The 25,699-nt window shown below is 48.8% G+C and overlaps 1 protein-coding gene across 3 annotated transcripts; it reads right to left on the bottom strand.

Moving 5' to 3' along the window:
• Positions 1-144: 144 nt before the first annotated feature.
• Ifnlr1 (interferon lambda receptor 1) lies at positions 145-23,370 on the bottom strand. 3 transcript variants are annotated; one of them, XM_052716727.1, is made up of 7 exons: positions 22,847-23,356; positions 18,431-18,554; positions 8,993-9,177; positions 6,673-6,815; positions 3,432-3,591; positions 3,012-3,142; positions 147-2,067 (listed from the first exon to the last, which is right to left on the bottom strand). In XM_052716727.1, the coding sequence occupies exons 1-7, from the start codon at positions 23,181-23,183 to the stop codon at positions 1,318-1,320; spliced, it is 1,830 nt and encodes a 609-aa protein (XP_052572687.1). In that variant the 5' UTR covers positions 23,184-23,356; the 3' UTR covers positions 147-1,317. The 3 variants fall into 3 exon arrangements, with proteins under 3 accessions (XP_052572689.1, XP_052572688.1, XP_052572687.1); XM_052716728.1 differs by lacking the exon at positions 18,431-18,554 and having other exon boundaries at positions 146-2,067; positions 22,847-23,039; XM_052716729.1 differs by lacking the exons at positions 3,432-3,591; positions 8,993-9,177 and having other exon boundaries at positions 145-2,067; positions 22,847-23,370.
• Positions 23,371-25,699: the final 2,329 nt, after the last annotated feature.

Here is a 25,699-nt window from a genome sequence, read left to right on the forward strand (position 1 = left end):
TACCTCGACTGGCCATCTCAGTTCCCCACTTCCTTATGGTATCATCTGGAATCTGTATCCCCCAGACCTCTTTCTCTGGGTCTCCTTTCAAGGACTCTCCCTGTATTCCAAACAGCTGAGTGTACATTAGTTTCCACCAATTACAGCTTTTTCTCTAAAAATAGATCTCTTTATTTAAGGTTCTGGATATTATACCAACAGATATATTAAAGTATTATTTAAATAGGATATAAAACACAGTGCAAAATTCGATAAAAATACAAATATGTAAGAAAGGTGTATATAGCCTTCGCATGCCGAAGCCACACACCAAGGCAGTCACTTTGACCTCAATGTCCTTGCAGTCCCCAGATGCTGTGTACAGGGCTATCACGCAAGTTAAGTGCTGAGCACACATTATGAACGTTTGTGTTGATCCTCATGCCCTTTCTGGGGCTTTCCACAGGCTTTTTGTCAATGACCTAAGAGCTGAAAGGAGCTGGAATTTAGAATGACTAAAAGGCTCAGGCTAGACCAGAAAGTAAGCTTTGGGAACTGTTCATTTAAACAATAAAGTGAGTGGAAGCAGAGTTGGTTGGGCTCTGGTTTCAGAGAGCCCCTGACTAGAAGGTGTGACGGTGACAAGGAAGGAATGGGGTGACCTAGAGGGGAGACAGGTTGGAAGGTAGGTATTCTTGTCACTCTTGACTTAGGGGGTCCCTGGTGAGAGATGCCTGGGGTCTCCCCAAGTCTGAACAGACGGAGGGTTCTAGTGCACAAACAGTTAAGTGACATGGGTGGCCCCATGCCACACATACCTGAAAACCCCCTGAATCCTCACCATACCCGTGTGACAGCTGCACAAGAGGGAACTGAGGCACAGAGATTGAGGGTGGCTTGCTCAGATGACTCTGGTAAATGGCAGAGCCGGGATTTGCACTGAGATCTGGTTCATGCAATGCTACACATGACTATGGCCGAGGGTGTGTCTATCCTTGGGGTCCACAGACACCTGGCTTCGCCTGTTTCATTTGTCCAAGGATGATTTTCCATAAGGTCTGTCATCCCTGGGACAATGGGCAGACTGGAACTCATTAGTCTCTGACCACAGCTCCATCCCTCTCACAGGTTACCTGCAGCAGCTGGGTCACAGGAAATGGCCACATCTTACGGCTCAATCCAAATGACCAAGAGCCTGTTAGTAATCCGCAAATAGTGGCCAGGACCTTGATTACCTCAGGAAGGGACAAGTGCCTCTTGAGACCTGGAGGTGTCTCTGGTCCCTGGGAAGTGCAGTAGAGGTAGCAATACCAGACTGGATGGGCCACCAGGGCCAGCTCACCTGGCCATATAACCTCCCAGCATCCCATTCCTGACCTCTGTCCTCTGCAGGCTTGAAGTGTCCCAGCAGCTGGCGATGCTGCCCTTGGGTTCTGATTCCCACTCTTCCTCCTCTTCCTCCTCCTCTTCCTCAGGGTGACTGTCCCAGGAGAAAGTCAGTGTCTGAAGAGAAACTGGGGGTTCCCCAGGAACCAGATCTCTCTTTGGGGATAAGGAATCCCAAATTCTCCACCTGGAGAGGTCATCTTTCAGCAGCTCTTCCAAGGTGCCCAAGTCCTCAGAAAATTCCAGGCATGGAAATGCCTCCTGGTGCCCATTCCCATCAGGCTCTTGGTCTGGCTCCTTTTTGTCCAAACAGCTGGAAGATCCAGTTTCATCCTTAAGTGAGGAGTCCCCTGTGCTGGGCCAGCTCCTGTCTGAAGAGTCCCAGGTGGATAAGTTTTCACTCCCCCCTGAATCTACCCCAGACTCATCTGTCTCCGAGTGCCCCATAACCTGGAGCTTCTCCTTCATGAAGAGGGGCGGTTCCAGGTAGGGCTGGATACTGTCACTGTCATCTGTGTCCTCTTCTTCATCCTCGGTGCTGTCCTCTTCTGGTCCTGCCTGTAGTGTGCCTGAGCCTCTGACTCGAGGGACTGGTCTGATCCTTATGGTCAGTTCTTTCTGGGGACAGAGGATCAGGTCATCTGGGAACTCAGGTCCACTGGGCTGAAAGGTTGCCATCGGAGATCTGTATTCAGAGAAGTCCTGATGTAGGGAGGGAAGGGGAGAGAAAGTGATTCGAGTTTCTTGAAACAGGACTGGCTGAATCTGGGGCCCCCGGCAATAGTCCAGATGGGTTCAAGTGGAAGTTGTTTCTTTGGGAGGCGTTTCCAGAAAACACCAGGACAAGGCACAGTTGGGGAAGGAGTGTTGCTGTGAGGGGGGGGGGGGGCAGTTCTCTAGCAAAAACCTTAATTGTTCTGAGGAGCCATTGCACCTCAGAGCTACCCCACCGATGGGGGAGGCACCTGGGCTATTAAGGGAGATACAAATGGTGTGGGGAATGCCATTAAGTGTGAGAAATCCTGCTGGTGTGGGAGATCTGCTGACTGTCATGAATAGGCAGCCTCAGGGCTGGCCCAATGCACTGCTCACTACTCTCTGCTATGACACAGGGACACAGGGCATTCTGTCTTCAAAGCCTGTCACCTGGTTCAGCTCTCCTCTGACTCTCTAGGCCTCTCCCTTCCCCCAGCTAGCTCCTGGATTCTGACAGAGCATCTTGCACCCCAATATTGGCCTGGTGATGCTCAGCCTTAGTCAAGTTGTAAACTAAGCATTTAGAGTCTCAAATGATGCCCCCATCTGTACTACCTCCCACCCCACACACTTCTGACCCTCTCTCCTGGGTCTCAGGTCTGGGTGCTTCTTTTTGCACCCGATAAATCCTTAGCAGATGTGGAGTGATTCCACGGAAAGGGGCTTAGGCATCTCTCCCTGGTGGGCAGATTTGCTGTTGGATTTGGGGTTAAAGGAACTCACTGCCAGAGGTGGGAATTTAGATACTGAGACAAGACGGCCAACCTTACACTCTGGGCCAGTTCGATGTTCTGTGTGAAGCATTTGAAACTCAGCCCCACTTTCTGTTCCTCAACACCTCACTTCTACATACCCCTCCATGCCCTCTATACACCCCAGATGTGCCATACCATTACTTGAGGCCTCTTCACCCACTGAAACCAGGGGTCCCCTTCCAGTTTCTTCCAGATCACAGCTGCTGCAGCAGCGGCTAGCGATAGAGGTAAGAGTAAGGGCAGTGCCAGGACAGCCCAGCTGATCCCTAGGGAGGAGAGAACACAGGAACTGCAGACGGATCAATGGTCCAGTCCCTCCGTGTGCCAGGTGCTTCCAGTGACCATCCTCCTCATGCCTCAGGAGGATAAGCCCTTTCTGGTGGAAGCCAAGGCTCAGAGAGGTTATATAAACTACCCAAAGACATACAGTCAGTGTGGCAGAGCTGGGATTTCCATAAGTGAACACATCTCTCAGTTTCTACTTTCAACAATCCTATCACGAGACTTCTGAAGTTCTGGAGGGAAGTCCCTACTCTAGTGCCATTTTGCACTCACCTGGGGCCTCAAGGGAGATGCAGCTGGGCTCAGAGAAGTGGCTATACTTGTGGGCAATGAGGGTGTAGATGGTTCTGGCACTGAGGCAGTGACGTCCGCTAGCACCTTGCTGGAGAGGGATCTGCATGGGTTGGCCATGTGGAGTGGCAGGAAACAGGGTCTGTTTGGAGAAGCAAGCAGCAATGAGCATGCGCCCAGCTGATGGGTACATGTAGTGGGGTGGCCAGGTGAGATAGGGCGGGACCCAGGAGCTTTCATTTCCCTTCCTAAAGTGCAAGCATGGGGCTGGAGAGATGGCTCAGCAGTTAAGAGCATTGGCTGTTCTTCCAGCAGTCCCAGCACCCACATGGGGGCTCACTACTGTCTATAACTGTAGTCTCATGAGATCAGGTACCCTCTTCTGGTGTGCAAATGAGCATTCCATTCGGACAGAACACATAAATAAAAAAATAAAAATAAAAAAAGTGCAAGCACCAAGGGCGATTTCTATTTCCTGGTTTCTTCTCAGCTGAATTTCCTTGTATAGACCATTGGGGTTCAAAATCAGACTGCTACTCGGGGCCACTCCTATGTAGCTCACCAAGGTCTGCAGGGACCCACATTTCCACTGGGGATAAGGGCTATTCAATCACTGTAGGTTCAGAAGCTGCCCCAGTTGCCCAGTGCAGTTCAAGGCAGGGGCGGGTGGCTTGTGAGAAGGGAGATATGCCCTGAATACAAAATGCCTATCAGTTTCCAGAGACAGAGGAGAAGAAGAAGGCAAAACAGCAATATTAATTCCGTGTTGACGTGGCAATATGCTATGGGATAAAAGGCAGGCGGATCTGCTGCAGAATATTAGTTAAAGATGAGTTACACTCATTTATGTTGAGGAACATTTGTTTAATGATGCAAAGATGTGTTGCATTCTTTTATGTTGCATTTGTTTAACTCTGTAAAGCTGTGTTACTTTGCCTGTCTAAACACCTGATTGGTCTAGTAAAGAGCTGAACGGCCAACAGCTAGGCAGGAGAAAGGATCGGCGGGGCTGGCAGGCAGAGAGGATAAATAGGAGGAGAAATCTGGGAGAAAAAAAAGATTGAGGTACAAAAGAAAGGAGGACTCCAGGGGCCAGCCACCCAGCTACACAACAAGCCACAGAGTAAGAAGAAAGATATATAGGAATACAAAAAGGCAAAAGCCCAGAGGGATAAGGTAGATGGGATAGTTTCAGTTAAGAAAAGCTGGCTATAAACAAGCCAATCTAAGGCCGGGCATTCATAAAAAAGAATTAAGTCTCCACATATTTATTTGGAGCTGGGTGGCGGGCCCCCCAAAAGAGCCAAAGAGTTAAAACAACCAACTACACGGATCTTTGTGAGTTTGAGGCCAGCCTGATCTACACAGGTGAGTTCCAGGACAGCCAGGGTTATGCAGAGACCCTGTCTGGAAACACAAAAGTCAAGCCAGGCATGGCTGTGCATGCCTGTACTACCAACACTTAGGAGGTAGAGGCAGGAGGGCCAGGGGTTCAAGGTCATCCTTGGCTACATAGCAAGTTCAAGGTCAGCCTGGACTATAGGAAATCCTATCTCAACCACCTCCTCTCCCTCAAACCTAGCTACCTGTTTCCTTTAACTTAATGAGGAACATTTTAAATGACTTGGGGCCAGTCACTTGCTGTCAAGCTTAATGACCTGAGCTCAATTCCTTAAGAACCAGGAAGTGAAAAGAGAGGACCAACTTCACAAGTTGATCTCCAGACACATGCTGTGGCATACACACCTGCTCTGCCCCCACAGAGTCACTCACACAAAATAACTATATGCAATAAAAAAATTTTAAATGATATACATGGCTCATAGTATGTTCCTGTTGGGCAATGCTAGGTAGGATGTTGATTTAATTGACTTACAAAAATTATACATATTTAATCCAAGCATGGTGGCATGTACCTGTAATCCCAGTATTCATTCAGGAGGTTGAGGCAGGAGGATTGAGTTTGGGATAATGAGATCCAGATTTGAACAAATTGTATATGTTGATGGAGTATGGGGTGATGTTTTACTATCCATGAGATTCTGGAAGGCAGAAACCACCTTATGTTCGCATCCCTAGGATCACAGGTGTGAATGCTAGAAGAGTGAATAAGAGCCAGGGTCGTCGAGCCACGGCTTTGCCAATTCTACCCCACCGCCTAATTTCACAAGTAAGAACCCAGCAACACACACTTACTTCCATATTATCTACAAGCGGTGATGTTTGAGTTACAGCCGCGGAGCCCAGACTCTGAGGCCACAGTGGCAAACATTGACTCTCTGGTCCTGTATAGAAAAAGGTTTTCTAATCTGTTGTAAATGAATGTTCAGGCCTGTTCCCGGTACGTGCTGGAAACAGGTCTGAAGCTGGATGTTCAAGAGCAATCCACGGCCATCTCTGGGGGCCTCTGCTTTGCCTGCAGCTCGCCTGAATTTTTCGGGGCTTCCGGTAATGAATCCGGTGACTTGGAGAATCAGTCTCCTTCAGTCAAACTTTTATGGGTGTTGGGGAGGGAGAGCTGGGGAGAGACTTAGTCAATAAGGTGCTTTCTGCACAAGTGTGAGGACCTGAGTTTGATCCCCGGCACTCTGGGGAATAAATAAATAAATAAATAGATAAATAAATAAAAACTCTGGGCATGTCCGTAATCCCAGAGCTATCGAGGCAGAGACAGGATCATCTCTGGACTTGCTGGCCAGTTAGCCTAGCTTAATCTGGAGTGCCTGGTTCACCAAGAGACCCTGTCTCAAAAAATAAGGTGGGGCATTAATGCTAGCATTCAGATCTTTGTGAGTCTGGTCTATATAACAAGTTCCAGGCCAGCCAGGGCTACATGGTGAGACCCTGTCTGAAAAAAAAAAAAAAAAGAGAGAGTGGAAAGTGACTGATGGAGATACCTTGGGGCTGCCATATAAACATACACTCGTGGATATGCACTAGCACACTCAAGTGTACATTCTTGGGCTTGTGCCCCACCCCGCTCGGAGGCAAGGCCCACAACTTCCAAGATGATGGAGCAGTTGAGGCCTGTCCCATGAAGGGCAAAGTGCCCTGTGCTTGATCTCCTGGGTAGAATGTTCCTGTCACACACGCCGTGGGTGTTGCACACCGTCAAGGGCTGACTGGAGTCAGGGAGCCTTGGGAGGCTTCCTGGAGGAAAGTGTAGGAAGCAGTGTGAGAAGTGAGGTGGGGACCCCATTCGGGACAGCACAGGCTCCCCTACCTTGTGTCCCACGCCCTCCTTCCAGAATTCCACCTCGTACTTCAGGTCCAGCGAAGGCATGCAGGGTGGCAGCTGGTAGGTGGCGTTGACCCTTAGGATCTTCTCCATCTGGGTGAGCACAAGGGTGGGTGGGGCTGGCTCCACTGTCAGAAACAGAATAGAACCCGTCAAAACCCTCTGGGGGCCCAGTCTCCATTCTCTTGTCTGTCCTGCCCAGACAGCAGTCACATTAGCATTTTTTCAAATATCTACTGTGCTGCAAGCTCCTCACAGCCCTTTTATTTACCTCTCACTGGCCCTTGGAGGGAAGCGTCACAGCCCCACTGTGTGTGTGTTTTATGCATGTGTTTGTGTGGGTGAGCATACCTGTGAGTACATGTGCAGAGGCCAGAGGTCCACGTGTGTCTTCCTCTGTTGAACTCCACTTATCCTTTGAGTCAGGGTCTCTCCCTGAACCTGGGGCTCACTGAAGCATTTGACCACTGAGCTCTCTCCCCAGTCTTCACCAACTCAGTTTTTTAAAATGAAGCAAGACCCTCAAAGCTATAACTTGCCAGAACACACTACTAGTAGCGGGTGGGTACTGGATGGGCGTCGGGATCCTTCTGACTTTAGGTAAGTCTGGGTGAGGAAGGGTGATCACGGGGGTGGGGTGGGGGCTGTGAACACCAAACAGTAACCTCACAAAACTTAGCTTTGTCTCTTGCTGTCCCAGAAAGATGAAAGGTGGGGGGCGGGAAGGTGGATTAGTTAAAGATGTCCAGGGAAAGCAAGCCAGCACAATGTGCCTAGACATAACATTAGATGTCCCATGGGGCTGCTCTTTAAGCAGCCACAGGAAATCTGTAATTCCTGAGACTCTTCTATCCACAGAAACATTGCCATCTGGTCTTTAATGTATGAAACCAAAGAAAGCCGTTGACTTCATGCCTGCTCACAAGATGGAGTCTAGCAAACCCCTTGGCTGCGGGTACTTGGGGCCCACGGTGGAGAAGGAAGCCTGTCTTGGAAGCGGAAGCTGGAGCTCAAAGGTCTTCTCTGGGAGTCAGGGAGAATTGCCCCAGACTGTCAACCTGAATGGCATTTGTTTACCTGGCTGGATTTTACAGCTGCTTTGGACCAATGCCCCCATTTCCCTGTCTCCTCCATTTTTTATTAGTGTTACCTTCCTCTCCCACATTTTATATAGGGAACAGAGATTGTATACCTTGGCCTCACCAACTCAGAGGTGGAGAGGAACCGTGCCCATAAGTCGTACTGAGTGGATTGCATCCAAGCCATCTGACGCTCTGGTTCAGACACTACCCGGGAGATCTTGGAATTTTAGTTAATGTTGTAATAAGAGGCAACTTTGGGGACCTTGATATGGCATGAATGAATTCTGCATTTGCAAATGATGTGAATTTGGGGGCCAAGAGGAAAGCCCATGGCAGGCAGATCCACCCTGATCCCTGGATGCGGCCAGTCTGAGGTGTCATTATTGAGTGGCAAAAGGAATTTCAGTTAAGGTTCAGAGCCTTAAAATGGTGAGTTTATCCTTGGGCCGTGCAGACAGGCCCAGAGCCTTCCTGCTGTTGGCAACAGAAAAGCCAGAGAAGAGGGGGGGTGTGCCGAGATGGCAGATATGACTGGCACACAATTGTGCCACCTCCAGTTAGAAGAGGGGGTGGTGGGAGCGTGAGGAGAAAGGCAGGCATTTTTAGCAGCTTGCTCCTAGCTGGTGAGCAGTGAGGGACCGGGACCTCAGCCTGGCAACCGGAATGAGCTCAGAAGCTCTGCCCTGGGCGTCTATGGTGAGACCTGGGCAGAGGGGTGGTGGAGCTCCCTGGACCTCTGACCCAGAGAAGCCAGTCTGGCCTACATGGCAAGTTCTGGGTCAGTCACTATCTGGAAAACAAAGGTAGGATTGTGCCTGATGAATTGTGACACTAGAGGTCGCCCTATGATGCCTACATGCACACATGCCTACATGCACACACACATGAACACATATTCAAACATATTAATACATACACAAGCACATACAAGATGTTGTGCTGGACAGTGTTAGAAGGGATAGCTGCTCACTCAGTATTTTCATTAAAAGGACCTACCTTCAATATTTATCTTATTTGTATGTATGTATGTATGTATGTATGTATGTATGTATGCATGTATGTGCATGCCTGTGTGTATGTGTATGTGGCGAAGGAGGCCAGAAGATGGCGTCAAAGTCCCCTAGAACTGGAGTTACAGTCTGTTGTGAGCCACCTGTGGTACTGGGAACCAAACTCTGGTCCTCTGCAAGAGCAGCAAATGCTTCTTCAGCCCCGGGACTCACCGTCAAAAAGGTACTCGAGGTACCCGGACTCCGCCTGTGGGGACCTGCCCCGTGCGGAAGCCGCCTGCACTCGTCCTCTGAACTTGTTGTACAGATCCTGTCTCTTGAGGCACATCAGGGGGCACACCAGAGCCCCGATGCCCGCACACTGCTCCACTTTTCGCCAACGTTGGAAGCTGGAGTAGCTGAGGGGAGACAGAAGAGGGTGGGCCATGGACTCACCAAACATACATCCCACCCTTCAGCCAGATGCCATTGTTACATCTGCCTGTCCATCTGCTCAGCCGGGCAGCCACCGGCAGACAAGTGTGGATGGGAATCCTGTCTCTGCCATGGATATCTCTGGGTCCTTCCACAGGGCACTGGCCCTCGGTCCCAGTCTACAAACGGGCAGTGATTCCTCACAAGGCTATGGTGGAGCCCCTATCACTAATGTTAGTGGGTACTTTCTGTGTGGTGATTTGCTCAGGCATCTGCAGACCACCAGCTACAGGCCAGGGGCCATGCTGGGCTGAGTGACTGTCACAGGCAAACACATAAGGCTTCGTATGACTGCAACATCCTCAGAACACAGGGGTCAAAAAAGTGACTTATGCCCAGGCATTATTCCAGGTACCAGTGACTCAATAAAGCCTGGCAGATGAGGTCCCGCTTCCCTAAAGTTCACAGCTGATGGGAGGGAACAGCAGACAATCACCACACCCGCAAGGTAAATCCAGGTACAGTAGTAACAGCAGTAGGTACAGTGATAACATGTTAAAAACACAGCGACTGATTCCAAAGGGCAGCTCAGAAGAGACCAGGAAGACGGTGCTCCCCAGTGAGGAGGAAGAGGAGGACCAGGTGATGGAGAGAGAGCAAGAGACAGAACACAGGCCTGAGACGGTGTGCTGGGTAGTTCTTGTCAACTCAGTACAAGGCAGGATCATCCAGGAAGAGGGAACTTGACTGAGAAAATGCCTCCATCAGATTGGCCTGTAGGCAAGACTGTGGGGCATTGTTTTGACCAATGATTGATGTAGGAGGGCAAAGCCCACTGTGGGCGGTACCACTCCTGAGCAGGTGGTCCTGGGCTGTATAAGAAAGCAGACCGAGCTAGGCGGTGGTGGCGCAAGCCTTTAATCCTAGCACTCGGGAGGCAGAGGCAGGTGGCTCTCTGTAAGTTCAACAAGGTCAGCCTGGGCTACAGATTGAGTTCCAGGAAAGGTGCAAAGCTACACAGAGAAACACTGTCTCGAAAAACAAAACAAACAAACAAACAAAACCCACCCCACCCCCCCCAAAAAAAGAAAAAGAAAGAAAGCAGACGGAGCAAACCATGAAGGGCAAGCCAGTAAGCAGCACTCCTCCATGGTCTCGGCTTCAGTTCCTGCCTCCAGGTTTCTGTCCTGCTTTGAGTTCCTGTCCTGACTGACTTCCCTCCGTGATCAACTGTGACCTGGACAGGCAAGCCAAATCAACCCTTTCCTTCTGAAGTGGCTTTCGGTCACGGTGTTTACCGCAGCAATGGAAAGTGAACTAGAACGCACAGGGAGGCGTTTGGTACAACCAGAGAGACGCAAGGCCAGAGCGCTAAAGTCCAGTGGGTAAGGGATGGTGAGGCCCAGGTGGATGCGGGACGAGGGGGACAGGGAGGTGGCAGGTCAGGGGCAGTCCAGGTCTGGGTTAGGAGTGTGAATGTATCCTAAGCATGACGGGGTCTGCTGTGGTTTGAAGGCCCATGTTCCTCCAAATGAATGTTGGAGTTTAAACCCCAAAGTGATGCCTTCTGGGTTTAAATCATGAGGACAATATGGCTAGTAAGGATGGCCTTTTTTTTTTTTTTTTTTTTTTTTTTGGTTTTTCGAGACAGGGTTTCTCTGTGTAGCTTTGCGCCTTTTCTGGAACTCACTTGGTAGCCCAGGCTGGCCTCGAACTCACAGAGATCCGCCTGGCTCTGCCTCCCGAGTGCTGGGATTAAAGGCGTGCGCCACCACCGCCCGGCAAGGATGGCCTTTTAAACATGGCTTCAGAGAGCTGCTGGACACTCTGCCTCTTTCCCACGTGAGGACACAGGGTTGGCATCTCGGCCATGTAAGGATGCAGTGAGCAAGCCTGATCTTAGGAGTGTCCCTCTCCAGGGACCAGGTCTGCTAGTGACTTGCCCTTGGGCTCCTTAGCTTCCAGAAATATGGAGCTAGATAGTTACTGTCTCTAACTTACACAGACCGAGGTACTTTGTTAGGACACCGTGAACAGGCTGAGGCACACTGAAGTGATCTAACATATTTTTAAAAGGTCACCCTTGGAGCTGGCAGGACAGTCCCACAGGTAAAGGTGCTTGCCAGGTAACACTGGCCACCTGAGTTTGATCTCCAGAACTCATGTAAAGATGGAAGGGAGTAGAGGCTGGGTATGGTGGTTCATGCCTTCGATCCCAGCATGCACACAGACCGATCTCTGTGAGTTCGAGGCCAACCTGGTCTACATAGAGAGTGTCAAGCCAGCCAGGGTTAAATAGTGAAGGCTTGTCTCAAAAATAAATAAATTAATGAATAAATTAAACAAAACAATGTGCACACACACACAATGGAAAGAAAACTGACTCTACAAAGTTGTCCTCTGACCTCCACACATGCACACGCGTGTACATGCACATAATAACAATACATTAAAATGCCTTTTCAAAGGTGATCCTGAAAGCCGAGTCGGAGGCGGCAGCAGTGCCAGAAAGAGCAGGGGTGGAGAAAGAGAGAGCAGGCAGATCCAGGATATACTCTGGAGGTGAAGCCCGTCAGATGTGCTCAGAGCCTGGGTGTGGAGTGTGAGGACAGGAAGTCAGGATGTTCCTGGGTTTGATGAATGAGTCATGAGAAAATGGAGAAGTCCAGTAAGGATGCTCTGGAGAACAGCGCCACCAACTGGGAACAGATGTTCAATACCTGGGCCTATGGGGATATCTCTCAAACTGCCGCAGAGGGTGATTCCCGTGAGGTCCCAGACAGAAAGGACACCCGCTTTGTCACCAAGGGGAAGGCAGTCTTTGTTATAACATATATATTATATTATAATATTTATATAGTAGCTAAGCATTTGGCTGAATTGTGTTCTCGTGTTTTGTTGACAATAAACATTAAGAGACCTGATCGTGAATATTTAGCTGAAGAAATTCCTAAGCAAAGTGTTGAGAGCGTGGCCTGGCTTTTAGCTTACTGTAAAATGTGGGTGGCTGTTAAAGAAAGAAGGAACCAGAGCTTGAAGACTTGGAAAAGTCTCAAGTCTCAGCGTACCCATACAGCAAAATAAATAAAGAGTTGGACGTGCCGGTGAATGCCTGTAATCCCAGCACTTGGGAAGCAGAGGAAGGAGGATCAGGAGTTCAAGGTCAGCCTCCACTACTTAATGAGTTAAAGGCTAGCCTGGGCTACATGAAATCCTGTTTCAAAGCAAGTATTCTGGGGTTGGGGATTTAGCTCAGTGGTAGAGTGCTTGCCTAGCAAGTGCAAGGCCCTGGGTTCGGTCCTCAGCTCCAGAAAAAAAAAAAAAAGTATTCTGGAAAGAACATCAACATTGTGGTTGGAAGATCCTTTGATAACGAATTCATGGGGCTGGAGAGATGTCTCCGTGGTTACGAGCACTTGCTACTCTTGCAGAGGACCATGTTGGTTCCCAGCACCGACATGGTGGCTCATAACCATCTGTAACCCCAGTTCCAGAGGCTCCAAAGCCGTTTTCTGGCCTCTGAGGACACTGCACTGGAACGCTAACATATATGCAGTCAAACCTCCTACACACATGGAAATAAAGAAAGCTTTAAAAAAAAGAATTCATGGGTGTAATTAATGGACGCAATCAGCTCCCTCAGAAGAAGCCAGAAGTGGGTGTGGAATTGCTCCAGCTAATCTCCTGCCAGCCTTGACCGAAGGGGACAGAGACTAGAGAAAATGAAGTAAGTTGACCAGAGGGGACAATGAGTTATTCGTATGTTAGTTAGCATTATCTTTTGGGACAAGGGATGATGAAGCCTGAAGAGGATTGCGAGATCAGCAGGGGTGAAGGCGAGGCTGTCTTCCCAACTGCTGGGACACAGTTCTCTCGGGGATAGGGCTGCCTTACAGGGAAAAGTGGGGAGAGTCCTCCTATGTTAATTCAAACTTCTCAACTGCCAGCCCAGCGGGCCCAAGGCCAGAACACTGAGCTAAAAAGGATCATTTCTGGGGCCTTCAGTGGAACCAGGCATGGTGGAGTACATCTATAGTCCCAGCACTTGGGAGGCAGAGACAGGAGGATCATGAGTACTAGGCCAGCCTGGGCTACATCGTGAATTCTAAGTCAGTTTAGGCTACATAGGGAGATCCTGTCTAAAAAATATCAGCAAAGCTGGGCAGGGTGGCAGATGCCTGTAATTCCCGTATTTGAGAGGTAGAAGAAGCTTGAGGCCGCCCGGCACTACCTCGTGAAATCTTGTCTCAAGACTCAAACAAGTGAGGGAGCTGGAGAGATGGCTCAGCAGTAATGAGCGCTTGCAGAGGACCTGAGTTCAGTTACCAGCACCCACATGAGACAGCTCACAGTAACTCCATCTCCAGGGTATCCAGCGCCCTCTTCTGGCTTCTGTGAGTACCTGCACCTACATGTACATACACACATGTACACACACACACACACACACTACAATTTTTTTTTTTTTTTGAGATAGGGTCTCAATCTGTAGTCCTGGGTGTCCTGGGGCTAACTGTGTAGACCAGGCTGGCCTCAAACTCACAGTGATTCACCTGTCTCTGCCTCCTTGAGTGCAGGATTAAAGGCATATGTCACCATGCCCAGCAATAAATCTTTTTAAAACAATTCAAACAAAGAAAAAACCTCACTGAAGGTTGCCTCGCCAGGCGTGACTGGCATCCGTCACCCTTCTGATTTTCCCTCTGAGAATGGACATGCCTGTCTCATACCTGTTCCACCATTTCAATTTAGAAGCATGTGACGTCCTCTGGTTTCTGAGGTCCACTGATGAAGGTAGTTCTGCCTCAGCGTGAGTCATGTTCTAAGTCACGCCCACACATGATTTAGATAATATTTAGAGGGAACTTTGGACTGACAGTGCATGCTGGAGTGAGGTAAGACCTTTGGGGCTGTTGAGACACATGTGAATGCATCTTGTAGATGAGGAGAACATGAGTTTTGGGGAGCACTGACAAGAGCATGCAACAGCCATAGTGAACTGATATACACCCCAAACTGAGAGCAACCCCAAAACCCATTGAGGGGAAAATGGAGAAACAAGTACAGGTATAGTCGAGACTGGAATACTACTCAGTAGTGAAAAAGAAATGGAGGGTGCATGCAACCATGTGGGTGAATCCCAGAAAGGTGTTAAGTAAAGCCAGGCAGGCACAAAAGGGGGCACACTACACAAACCCATTTTCTGTTTGAGGAACAGGATGTTATACTGTAGTTCAGTCTGGGATGGAATTCACCTCACACTCAGAGCAATTCTCCTGCTTCAGCCTCCTTAGTTCTGGGATGACAGGCATGGAACACTATATCATATCCATTGATATGAATTTTGGGAACATACAAGGTTAATTCATAGTGTCAGAGGCAGATGGGCAGCTGCTTTCCAGACCTGGGGGTGGAGACCAAAATGCTAAGTGGTCTTTGAGAACCTCAGCTGCTAGTGGAGATGTTTCACACCTTCATTGTGGGAGTGGTTACATGCACACATCCATGGGGAGGATTTTGTTCTATTAGTATGCAAATTTTAACTAAAAGGTGCTGATTTAAACAGAAAACTTGAACTCAACCAGAAAACAATAAAACTGACACCAACAGTTACAATGTCAGGAAAACTAGGTACAACCAAGATGGCGTAGCCATAAGGTGCTTGCTGTACATGCCTGGTGACTCAAGTTCAATCCCCAAAACCCACGTGGAAGGAGAGAACCAACCCCACAAAATTGTTCTCTGACCTCCATGCACACCCACACACACATCATGTATACCCTCAATACACACATACACACTAATAAATAAACATTTAAAATGGTGAATAACCTAGAATACGAACACAAATGGAATCCAAAACAATCAATAATGGAACCTATATCCTTTGGAGAACAGCATAAACAAACAAAATACATATGCATAAATAAAAAAACAGAATGTTCTAGAAAAAGACACCTAAGGGAGCAAAAGACCATCAAACATGGAAATGAAAGGAGTCCCCGAAGAAGAAAAATCAAAGCAAGAGAACAGAATATGAACGACTAAGAAAAATCTCCTGAAATTAAAATAAAAAAAAAAAAACCCAACTTGGAACCAGATATTACTAGAAACTTTGATTACCTAAAGATGTCAGCCCAGAACCAGTGATAGACATCAGTACAATTCTACAAAATTAGCAGATTCTAGAGCAGTGGTTCTCAACCTGTGGGTCGAGTTGGGACCCCCTTGGGTCTAAGACCATCGGAAAACACAGATATTTACATTATTATTCATTAACAATAGCAAAATCACAGTTATGAAGTAGCAACAAAAATAATTTTATGGTTGGGGGGGTCACCACAACATGAGGAACTATATTAAAGGGTCACAGCATTAGAAGGGTTGAGAATCACTGTTCTAGAACAAAGAGAACATGTATAGGAAGCTGTCCTACAGACTTTGGGATAAAGAAAATTGAGCAATGAGTGATTATAAGTTCTTTGAAGGCTATCCTCTCTCATGGCCACGACAGCTAAGGCTGTAGTATAAAAGAGAGAAACCCCGGTGGTGGCGCACGCCTTTAATCCCAGCACTCGGGAGGCAGAGGCAGGCAGATCTTTGTGAGTTCGAGGCCAGCCTGGTCTAGAGCGCGAGATCCAGGAAAGGCACAAAGCTGCACAGAGAAACCCTGTCTTGAAAAACCTAAAAAAAAAAAAAAAAAAAAAAAAAAAAAAGAGAGAGAGAGAGAAACCCAGTCAACACAAGAAGTTAAGAGAAATCCCAAAGAACCAAATTTAGGTGGAAAGTGTCAGAATGAATGAATGCATCAGTCATTCTCTCTGAGCAATTGCACACAGGTGTGTTATGATCAATACCACTGTTCACTGCAAAGACCTAAAGCAATAGCTTGGTGGAGCCCAGTGCAGTTACAACACAGAATCTGGTCTTTAAAACCTTCCTCTGGGTTGGGTGTGTCACTCAGTGGTCATGTGTTTGCCCAACATGCATGAGGCTCCTGGGTTTGATTTCCAACACTGAAAGAAAGAAGGGAGGGAGGGAAGAGGGAGGAAAGAACACGGATTTCAGTTGGCTGTGGTGGTTCAAGACTGAAAGATGGCACACCAGCTTGCCTTTTCAGATTCCTCCAGACTAATAGTGACAGCCTGGGCTTCCAAGATGATAAGGACCCTGTCACCCTGTCCACCTCAATGACCAGGCTCTACAGGGAGAAGGACCAGACCCTTGGCCACTTGTTTGGCTACAACAACCTTTTGGTGGTTTGAATGAAAAATGTCCTTCATAGGCCCAGGCACTTGAGCACTTGGTCCCCGGTCAGTGGCACTGTTTGGGGACATGGTGTAGCCTTGCTGGTGTAAGTACATCACTGGGGGAGGGCTTTGAAAGCATATAGCCTCTCTCCACTTCTGTTTGCTCTCTTGGCTTTGTTCTTGCAGTTGAAGATCGTCAGTGGCCAGGTCAGGGGAGCAGCAGGTGGCAATTGACGTCAGCCCACCAGGAGGCAAATCCCTGATGGGTGAATCTCCGATAGGCAAGGCCTCGAGACCACAGACTCCAGAATGTCTTTTGCTTCTGCTGTGCCTTCACATGTTTGCCACTGCCATCTTCCTCTGGTACCTGGCATGGTGCAATGGGTGTGGGGAGATCCCCACTGCCTGTAATGTAGTGTGTTTATCTCATGGATACATCCCGTTCTACTGGGCATTTTTACCCGTGGATTGTTATGAAGATGATTTCTTCCTAAGCAGTACTGTCTAATTGATAATAATAATGTTAGTTTAAATAGAGTTTTGATGATTAAAAATAAATATAAGGAAATGTCATACAGCTAGGGCCTATGAGTTTCACCTAAAGAGCTGCATAGATCGAAGTTCAGGTTAAGGATTAAGGAAAACAATTGAGTCCCAGGAGCCAGGCTGGCTGGAATTCTTTTAATCTTGATGTTAAAAGATGCAGTCACAGGTTTTTGTGTGCATCACAGCCAAAACAAAGCTTTGGAATGATCTCAGGTTAGATTAAGGTATTTTGATAATAGCTTTGAGGTTGGGAACAAAAAAACAAAGCAGCCCAATTATTACTAACTGATGTCCTTTCCTTTCGAGGATTGGTTGGTGATGAAAGATGATGATTAATTCCTTGTATCTATTTCTGCCCTCAATCTCCTGATATAAAAATCTATTGATGAATGAGTGTACACCCTGAAAATTTAAAGTAGAAATGACTGATTTTTTTCATGTATAAAAGTTTAGGTTTATGATTCCTTATAAGATTACCTTTTAAGATAACTAATAAAATGATTGGTCCTTTCTTTTGTAACTGCAAAACGCAGCCTGCCAGTAAAATAACTGGCTGGGAAAAATAGCTTGCGTGCTCATACTCTGTTAATCTATAACAAGATGCTTGGGTATGAATGTATGTGGGTTCTTGGGGATAATTTGTTTTTCACCTGTAATATGTAAAATGTTAAATCATGTAAGGGATATGAAAAACATGTTTCTTACTTGTATTCATTGTAATCATTCACTTGAAAAATAGAATGTAACCACATTATAATTTCTATATTGCCTGAAAGATTTTGTTGGGGGTATATAAACTGTAGAGAAAAAATAAAGAATCAGAATATAGAAAAAGAACAAAGGAGGAACCCATCAAGAGAGTGTGAGTGTCTTTTCCCTTACCCCCTCAAATAAAAACGTTATCTAGTACGCCAACTCTGTGGATTCCCTTTGAGCCCTGAGCTGCTAGAGGCTGCTCCCCCAGGCAGCAAAAGAAGATGGAATCTTTCAGCTTCCTGCTCTTGCTTCTATGCCTCCTCCACCATCACGGACTTGTACTCTGGAACCCTGAGCTGAAATAAACTCTGTCTTCCATACGTTGTCTTGGTTGTGGTGTTTTATTACAGCAACAGAAAAGTGACTAACACAAACCCCAAGTACTTCTGTCCCCTGGTGTCTTGGCCCTCACAGCTCCACTCAAGCCCTACTCCAGCTTTACATAAAGCCCCACCTCATCTCCAGCAAGCCTATCTATCATCTGCCGTTCTCCATTGACTATCTCTCCTACCACCTCTAGCCTCTAGCAAGAGCACCTCTCCAAGAACCTGCCACAGGTCATCTCCCAGAGACCCAGAGAACTTCTAGGTGCTGATACATGGAAGGCAGAGAGCCCAGGGCAGCCCCCTCCATCCCTCACACACTCCTCCATCTCCCCACCCACCAGCATGCAGGTGCCCCATACCCTTGGTAGGTCACGAAATAGGTCACGTTTGGGGGGCTACCAAGCCCTGGAAGCCATGTCAGGTACACAGTGAAGTTCTGGGAGAACAGTGTTACGTTTCTGGGTGGGGCTAGACGGGACCTTCCTGTGGAAGAGAAAGAGGTCATGAAGCCTGGAGCTCTTGGCTAAGCTTGGCACAGGTTCCCATTGCTGAAGAATGAGATGTGTGATAGGTGTTCAGTGAGTATCAGCATCTGCCAGCTGCTGTATTATAGCCCTTGCCCTCTCCAATCCTTAGTGTCCCCTCTGTGGCGAGAGATCTGGCTCTGTGTACTCTGGCACCCGCGGGTGGGTTCCACCTGGTTGCCACAGGGCAAGAGCCAGTGAATGGCCTCATACCCCTCCTAAACTCCACATGATTCTTGGGGCAAGCATTGTTTTTGTTGTTATCTTTGTTTGTTTGTTTGTTTTCGAGACAGGGTTTCTCTGTGTAGTTTTGGTGCCTGCCCTGGATCTCGCTCTGTAGACCAGGCTGGCCTCGAACTCACAGAGTTCCACCTGGCTCTGCCTCCCGAGTGCTGGGATTAAAGGTGTGTTATGTTTTTAAACTGTTAATTTATTACTAGTATATGTGTGTGTGTGTGTGTGACATACATGTGTGACATGTATGTGTGAGTATGGGTGTGTGCATGCCATGGCACACATGTAGAGGTCAGAGGACAAATCTGGGGAGTTGAGTCTCTCCTCCCATCATGGGTCTTGAGGACTAAACTCAGGTCATCAGGCTTGGACGCTATTACCCACCAAGTCATCTCTATTATATTGACCCTGTGACCCAGTGCCTGTCTGGAATGGCTCCTGAGACACAGTGCACACATGATACATGTGTGTTGAGTTAATAGATACTACTATAATCTTAGAAGGCCCCTCGTGGGTCTCCCTGCTGATGGAGCAGGACAGATACAGTGAAGCTTGCTGCCTAGGTGGTAGGAACAGAGCTGTCATCCCAAGGGACCCAACCAGAGTTGACCCTACTCAAACCTTTCCACCTACCAGCACACTCCCCATGGCTAGCTTATTTAAATAGAGCATTCAGGCATTTGCCCATGAGCGCCAGGTGGTCCCCAGACCATTCCCCTATACAGACAGTAAGTCGCTTCCCCCTTTCTGTATTCCTGCTTCTCCTGACCCAGAGAGAGGGGACAACCCTCCTGCCTTATCGAACCCTCCTGGTCAGGATCCTTGGTCTTATTCTCACCTGCAGTGATGTACTGAATTCACACTTTTTACTGAAGAATTAGTCTGGGCTCTTCCTAGGGCACCACAGAGAACATAGGGCCAGCGCTCAGTGCCAAGGCGATGGTCAGGTGGGTCTAAAATGGGCACCAGTCAGACGAGAGCCACAGGAGGTTTTCTTCTATGAGGGGCACCTGGTTGTTGCCTAGACAACTGGGTCCTAGGCACCCTGCCAGGTACAAGAAGTGTCCCGTGTGTTCTGGTTTCAACTTGAAATGCCTCCCACAGGCTCACAGTTAGAACGTTTGGTCCCCAGCTCTTAGCGCCATTTTGAAAGCGGTGGAGCCTGTCTGTCGGAGGTGGAGCCTGGCTGGTAGAACAGGTGACCAGGGATGGGGTGGGGAGTGGGGGAGGGGGAGGGGGCCGTTGAGCACTGTGCCCAGCCCTTGTTCCAGTTCATTCTCTGAACAACCTCACCGCAGGCTCTGGCTGCCCCAGATTAGAGCCACTGGGCCATGCCTTCCTCGCCACGATGGCCGTAGACCCTCTGAACCCCTGAACCCCGACACATCCTTCCCCCTTTAAGATGCTTCTCCCAGGTGCTTGTCCCAACAAATTCACTGAGAAAGCCACCATAAAAACGCCATAGCCAGCTCCCATGCAGCGTCTGTGAGGATGAGGGTGGGAATACTGCCTCCTGCTGGAACCCTCGGGTATCTGTGGGCTCTCAGAACATCTGTGCCCTCTTCAGTCCACCCTCTGCACAAACGCAAGGGTTACAATGAAAGTTACACCCTGTCTGCCTCCTGCTTAACCCTTTCAAGGTTTCCATCTACCCGACTCCAAGGAAACTCCAAAGCCTTTACTGGAACCTCCAAGGGGCCCCCAGTATGACCCGTACCCCTCCTTGTTCCCCGTCTCTCCAGTCCTGCTGGCTGGTGACTTCCAGGAGCATGCTGGCCTGCCCCTACTCTGAGCCTTTGCACATGGTGCTCCCAACATCTAGACACCCACTGGCTTCTGTCACATTCCTTTGATGACAGTTCCCTGTGACATGCTCCCTGGCCACCTTTTATTGGCCTCTATCTACCTCCTCTTTCACAGATAACTAGTTATACTAATTACCCTCAGATGATTGCTCCATGCCTGGACTTCCTGTCCTTCCCCTGCCTAGAATAAAGTCCATACTCCTCATCCAAGTGTCCAAGGACTTGTCTGGGTGGCCTGGCGATCTGGTTGAAGTCTCTGGCAGCTCCCCACAGGCTCACAAAGCTGCAGTTCCCATCGTTTAGATGTCTTTGAACTTTGGTGTCTTGGGTTACCTGGAGTTCACCATCTAATCTCTGGAAAATTCTATTCAAATGTCACTTCCTCCAGGTAGCCGGCTTTGCCATCTCTAAGAAGAGATGGTGACCGTGACCACAGAGGAAGCACAGCTTCTTTTGTACTGAGGTGTCACTTCCAGTTAGCTGAGCTGAGCGCTTTGGGAGTGATCTAGGAGTGTTATAGCCCAGGTCGGGGAACCAAGTTCCTCTCTGATACTTAAATCTAGATCAAGCCAACTCTCCAGTCTGTGCTCTGGGCTTCCTCTTCCAGTATATCCTGGGCTCAGTCTTATTCTTCCTAATGTTCTCTTTTTAGATTTTGTGTGTGTGTGTGTGTGTGTGTGTGTGTGTGTGTGTGTGTGTGTGTATGCAGGGATGCACATGTCTCACTCTGTAGCCTAGGCTAGATCAAATCTATGGTGATCCTCTTGACTCAGCACCTAGAGTGTTAGGATTACAGGAACGAGCAACCACACCTGTTTACTACTTTTAACCCGCATTTCCCACGTTCCTCCGTGTGCCAGGAAACAGAAGGAAATTGCTCCATCTCCTGCCCCAGGGGAGCTCATGGTCCCAGGGAGAATTCTGTCATGTGCATCACTACGGAGACCCATACATTTTTAGGCATCAGGCAAGAGAATCCCGGCTCTACATGATGTCTCTCAGCTCAGTCCCAAGACTGGGCTGCCTCCTCACCTCAGGTATTTCAGACTCAGATGTGGGAGTCTATTTCCATCCTGTCCAATGCCCTGAGGCTGCATCTCCGAGCCTCTGCCACTGTCGTTAAACCTAGCTCCTGGCCTGCCAGGCAGGCACCTAGCAAGAGGCCAGTCTGTGCATAAGCCCCTTAGTTTTAAGCCATTCATGAGCAGGCCGGCTCCAAAGTTTGAGCTTAGCCACACAGGAAAAGTCACAGCTTTCAAACCACCACTCCGAGGAAGTGCCACTCACACCCTTCATGGAGGAGGCACTGGGCTCAGAGACAAAGTTTGTGTTGGGGATAGAATATACCCCACACCCAAGACCCTCATTAACTTAAAAACCCCGCTGCAGAGCTGAGGGTGCTCTGGGTAGCACTGATCATGAGCACACCAAGGCTCAGGCTAGCTTCTTTTGTTCTGTGTCCCCCTCTGGGGTACTTCTATGGCAACCTCTTAAGTGCTCTGAGACTCAGTTTCCCCCACCTGAAAATGATGCCTATCTGCCTCACAGGACAACTGGGCTGCAAACCTTAATAAGAACACAGTGCCCAGCACAAAGAAGCAACAAAAATAATGCGGACTTTTATGATTGTTTACTTAGTTAAGAACCTTTTCAGCCCTTTCTATTTTGAGTCTAAGACTCCGAGGTACGCCTATTGCTATCAAGAGAGGCTCTCCTCCCTCCGGCAGGTATCTGTGGAAAGTTGGGGTTCTGTGCCTGGGTCCTGGCCTCGGGTATTTTGTGCCCTGGTGTCTTATTTACCAGCTGAGAGACCGAGAGAGAAAACGCCCTGTTAAGGAGTCTCATAGGAGGGACCAGATCATCCAGAACTGGGTCCCCGGGGGCCCGGGTGGGGCGTCTGATCCGCAGCCAGAGGATGAGGAGGGCAGAAGAGGCCTGTCCTATTTATAAGGGTCAATCAGGAACGCACTCTAGGGTTCGGTAAACATACAGTAAACGCTCAGATGTCTTCTGCCTCGGTCTCCGGAAACCCAGCTCCTTTCCTCCCGGAAAGGACGTCCAAGCTCAGGATTGCTTCATCCTGGGACCAAGCAAACCCGCGGCAGGAGCATAGGGTCCCTGAGGTCCCCGGGTGGGTGGCCCAGCACCCACATCCGTCTCGGGATCTCGGGTGAGTGGCCCACCCACGCCGCCCCTCGAGGCCCGCGCTTACCTGGGACGCTCTGCAGCAGGCACAGGAGCAGGGGCGCCCACCAGCCAGCCTGCCACATCTCGGTCCCCGTGGTCCCCGCTGCCCGCCGCCCGCGGCCCGCGGCCCGGCGCCAGGCCCATGGGCCGCAGGTGACCAAGGCGGCGGCCCAGGGAGGCGGAGCCTCGGGCGGGGCCAATGGTGGGGATTCACCTAGGGCCGTCCCGCCTGCTGTCCCCGCAGTGGGTGGGGACGGGGATATCAGTAACATTTTCTGTAAATCAGGCAAGAAATCCAGTTCTGGGGTTCCGATGAGGACTAAGCAATCAGCACCCAGAACAGAGTTCGCCGTCACCGGCATGTCTCCTGTTCTGCAGGCGGAGCCGGGGAAGGCACCTAGCGCATCCTGCGTTTCCTACCGGAGTTTCTGCAGGAATTCGAGGCCTGTTTGTTATTGCCCGCCTACTTCGCTCTAGGGACTTTGAGGAGGCTGTCCTTCCAAATCGGGACAGAAGCCACAATGCTGGCCATTCAGTCACTAACCAGAAAGGAAGTCGCTAAAAGCTTTGTTTTCTATCCTAGAACAGGGGACACGCCATTCCATGACACAAAATGTTCTAACTAGCCAAGCGGAGGCTGGTTTTGCAAACAGAGAATGGCTGGAAACCGTGGAGGCACGGGAGGGAAAGCCTGTCGCTCTTTCAAAGTTACTCTCCCTGTAGGCGGAGTGGGGCAGGGACAGGACAACAACATCGGGGGTCCTTTTGTGTGTAAGGATTAAGGCTGTGCAAACTTCATTTTCTACCTTTTGCTTGGGTCGGTGCGGGGGGGGGGGGGGGGGGGAATGGGGAGTGGGGGTAGGGCGCGCGGGGGGGGGGGGGGTAGATACCACCAAGATCCACTGATACTTGTACAGAGTTGTTGGAGAATAAATACAAGATAGAAAAGCAACAAAGGCCAAGCCTTGGGGTAAGCAAGCCATTAATTAGCTCAAGCTTCTCTTCATCTCCCGGGAGGTCGATAAAGAGCTTAGTTTCTTTGTGGGGACCAAAATTTAACATGGGTGGATCTACCTTGATTTTTTTGAATATGCTCTGTTCAGGCCCAGTCAACAAGGGGCTCCTGGTGGGACTCAACCTTGGCTCTGTAAGAAATCAACCAGTATGGTCCATTTTCAGCATGAGGTGTGTTTAGAGCTCATCAGGGATAAGCAGGGGGCACCAGGTCCCTAGCTCCTTTGCCTGGCAGCTTATCTAGGCATCCTTCCTGGGTTCTAGGGTTGGAAAGTTGCAGGTAGTCGGCTCACATGACTGAGCTCACATACCAGAGAAGGAGGGGGTTGTGTCCTGAACCATTAAGGTGAGGAATTTGGGAAGGGGGCAATACTAGCCAATAGGTATGTTGTGGACTATTATTTTAAAGTGTGTTGCATTTTTTCCCCTACTGCTTTTGTTAACGATGCAAAGTTGTGTTACGTTTGTTTGATTAAATAAAATTAACCTGTGAGCAGGAGGCTGAGTCAGCAAGTAGCTGACAGGAAGTGGTAGGGAGGAGCCACGTGTAGCCAGGGTTCTTCAGTGGGGGCTGAGCAGAAGAATGGTTGGGTTTTTTGGAAGCCGCCAGCGAAGGGAGAAGATTAGCTACTTGCTGTTCAGCTTCTCTGAGCAGAATTCCACCTCATTCCCTTACTAGCTTTGAGAGAGTCGGTGCCTGAGGAACAGAATTCCCTCAGGCTGCGGCTCCTGCAGCTGAACTGCTGCTGGTAATGGAGGAGCTGCAGTCTCTGATCAGGACAGCAGTTGCTAAAGGACAGCCATTGTAAGTAATAAAAAACATTTAACAACACAGGTAGATTATAACTCCCTGAAGGAGGCAGAAAAATACGCTGAGGGGCATCAAACCCAGTTTGGTGCCAAATTTGATGCACCAACCATTTTTGCCTTTTCTCTGGGCCAATGCTGGCTCTACAAGTTCATGAAACAAATTGATTTGCTGCTGAGTCTCCAGGGCTCTTATTGTGAAGTGAAGACCACTGCTTCTCTGAGCTTCATGTTGAGTTGAGGCTAACCTGGTCTACTGTTTGAATCAAAACAAAACAACCAAAAGCTAGATAAAGCTATGTCTTCGTAGACACCATAGGGAGGAATACCTAGACATTTACCACTATGGCAATGGCTATTACTTTGGGGATTCTTTCTTTAAATTTTTAAAAGCTAATTGATTTGTGTGTATATGCTCTGCCTGCATACCATGTGCATGCAGTGTCTACAGAATCCAGAAGAGGGCATCAGGTCCTCTGAAACTGGAGTTACAGATGGTTGTGAGCTGCCATGCAGGTGCTGGGAATTGAACCTGGGTCCTCTGAAAAAGCAGCTGTTGTGCCCAGGTCGAAAGACCCCAAAGCAAGACCACCACAGAGCCGATATCTGATGCAAGCACACAGGGGTTTATTAATAACAAAGCAAACCCGGGCTTTGTCCACGTCCAACACAGTAAGTGGAGGAGGACGGCCCTGAGCACTCACTTCGAGGGGTTTATATGGAAAGGTATCTCGGGATTGGACGAGGGGGCTCAGGGTGAGGTAGTTCTTTGAAGTTATTGGCTGAACTATAAGCATGAGGTTACTGATGGCTGATGCAGGATGCAGGGTATCTACAGAGACATAAATTTTTTACTCCCTATGTCCTATTTTTGCTGAACCCAGGATACATACATTCAGATTTATTGTTCCAGTCCTATTTTCCCATAAGTTCAATTTCTGGTCAGTTGAGTCCATTACTCCCCATATCCTGTCTTGCCAAGTCCAGGATATATAGACTTATTGTTTCAGCCTTGTCTTCCCATGAGTTCAACTTCTGGTCAGTTCTAAAACTGCTG

Source organism: Peromyscus californicus, unplaced genomic scaffold (assembly GCF_007827085.1).
Source record: "Peromyscus californicus insignis strain IS unplaced genomic scaffold, ASM782708v3 Scaffold_5__1_contigs__length_169319896, whole genome shotgun sequence".
NCBI lineage: Eukaryota > Metazoa > Chordata > Mammalia > Rodentia > Cricetidae > Peromyscus > Peromyscus californicus.

What these genes read in the sequence shown, in the direction of transcription:
- Ifnlr1 (XM_052716727.1), bottom strand. Translation starts at nt 23,183, where the DNA reads ATGCCGGTGACGGCGAACTCTGTTCTGGGTGCTGATTGCTTAGTCCTC. An exon ending in CCTGCTGCAGAGCGTCCCAG is followed by an intron (nt 18,555 to 22,846) that starts GTAAGCGCGGGC and finishes TCTCTTCCACAG; the next exon opens with GAAGGTCCCGTCTAGCCCCA. An exon ending in CCTCGAGTACCTTTTTGACG is followed by an intron (nt 6,816 to 8,992) that starts GTGAGTCCCGGG and finishes TGTTTCTGACAG; the next exon opens with TGGAGCCAGCCCCACCCACC.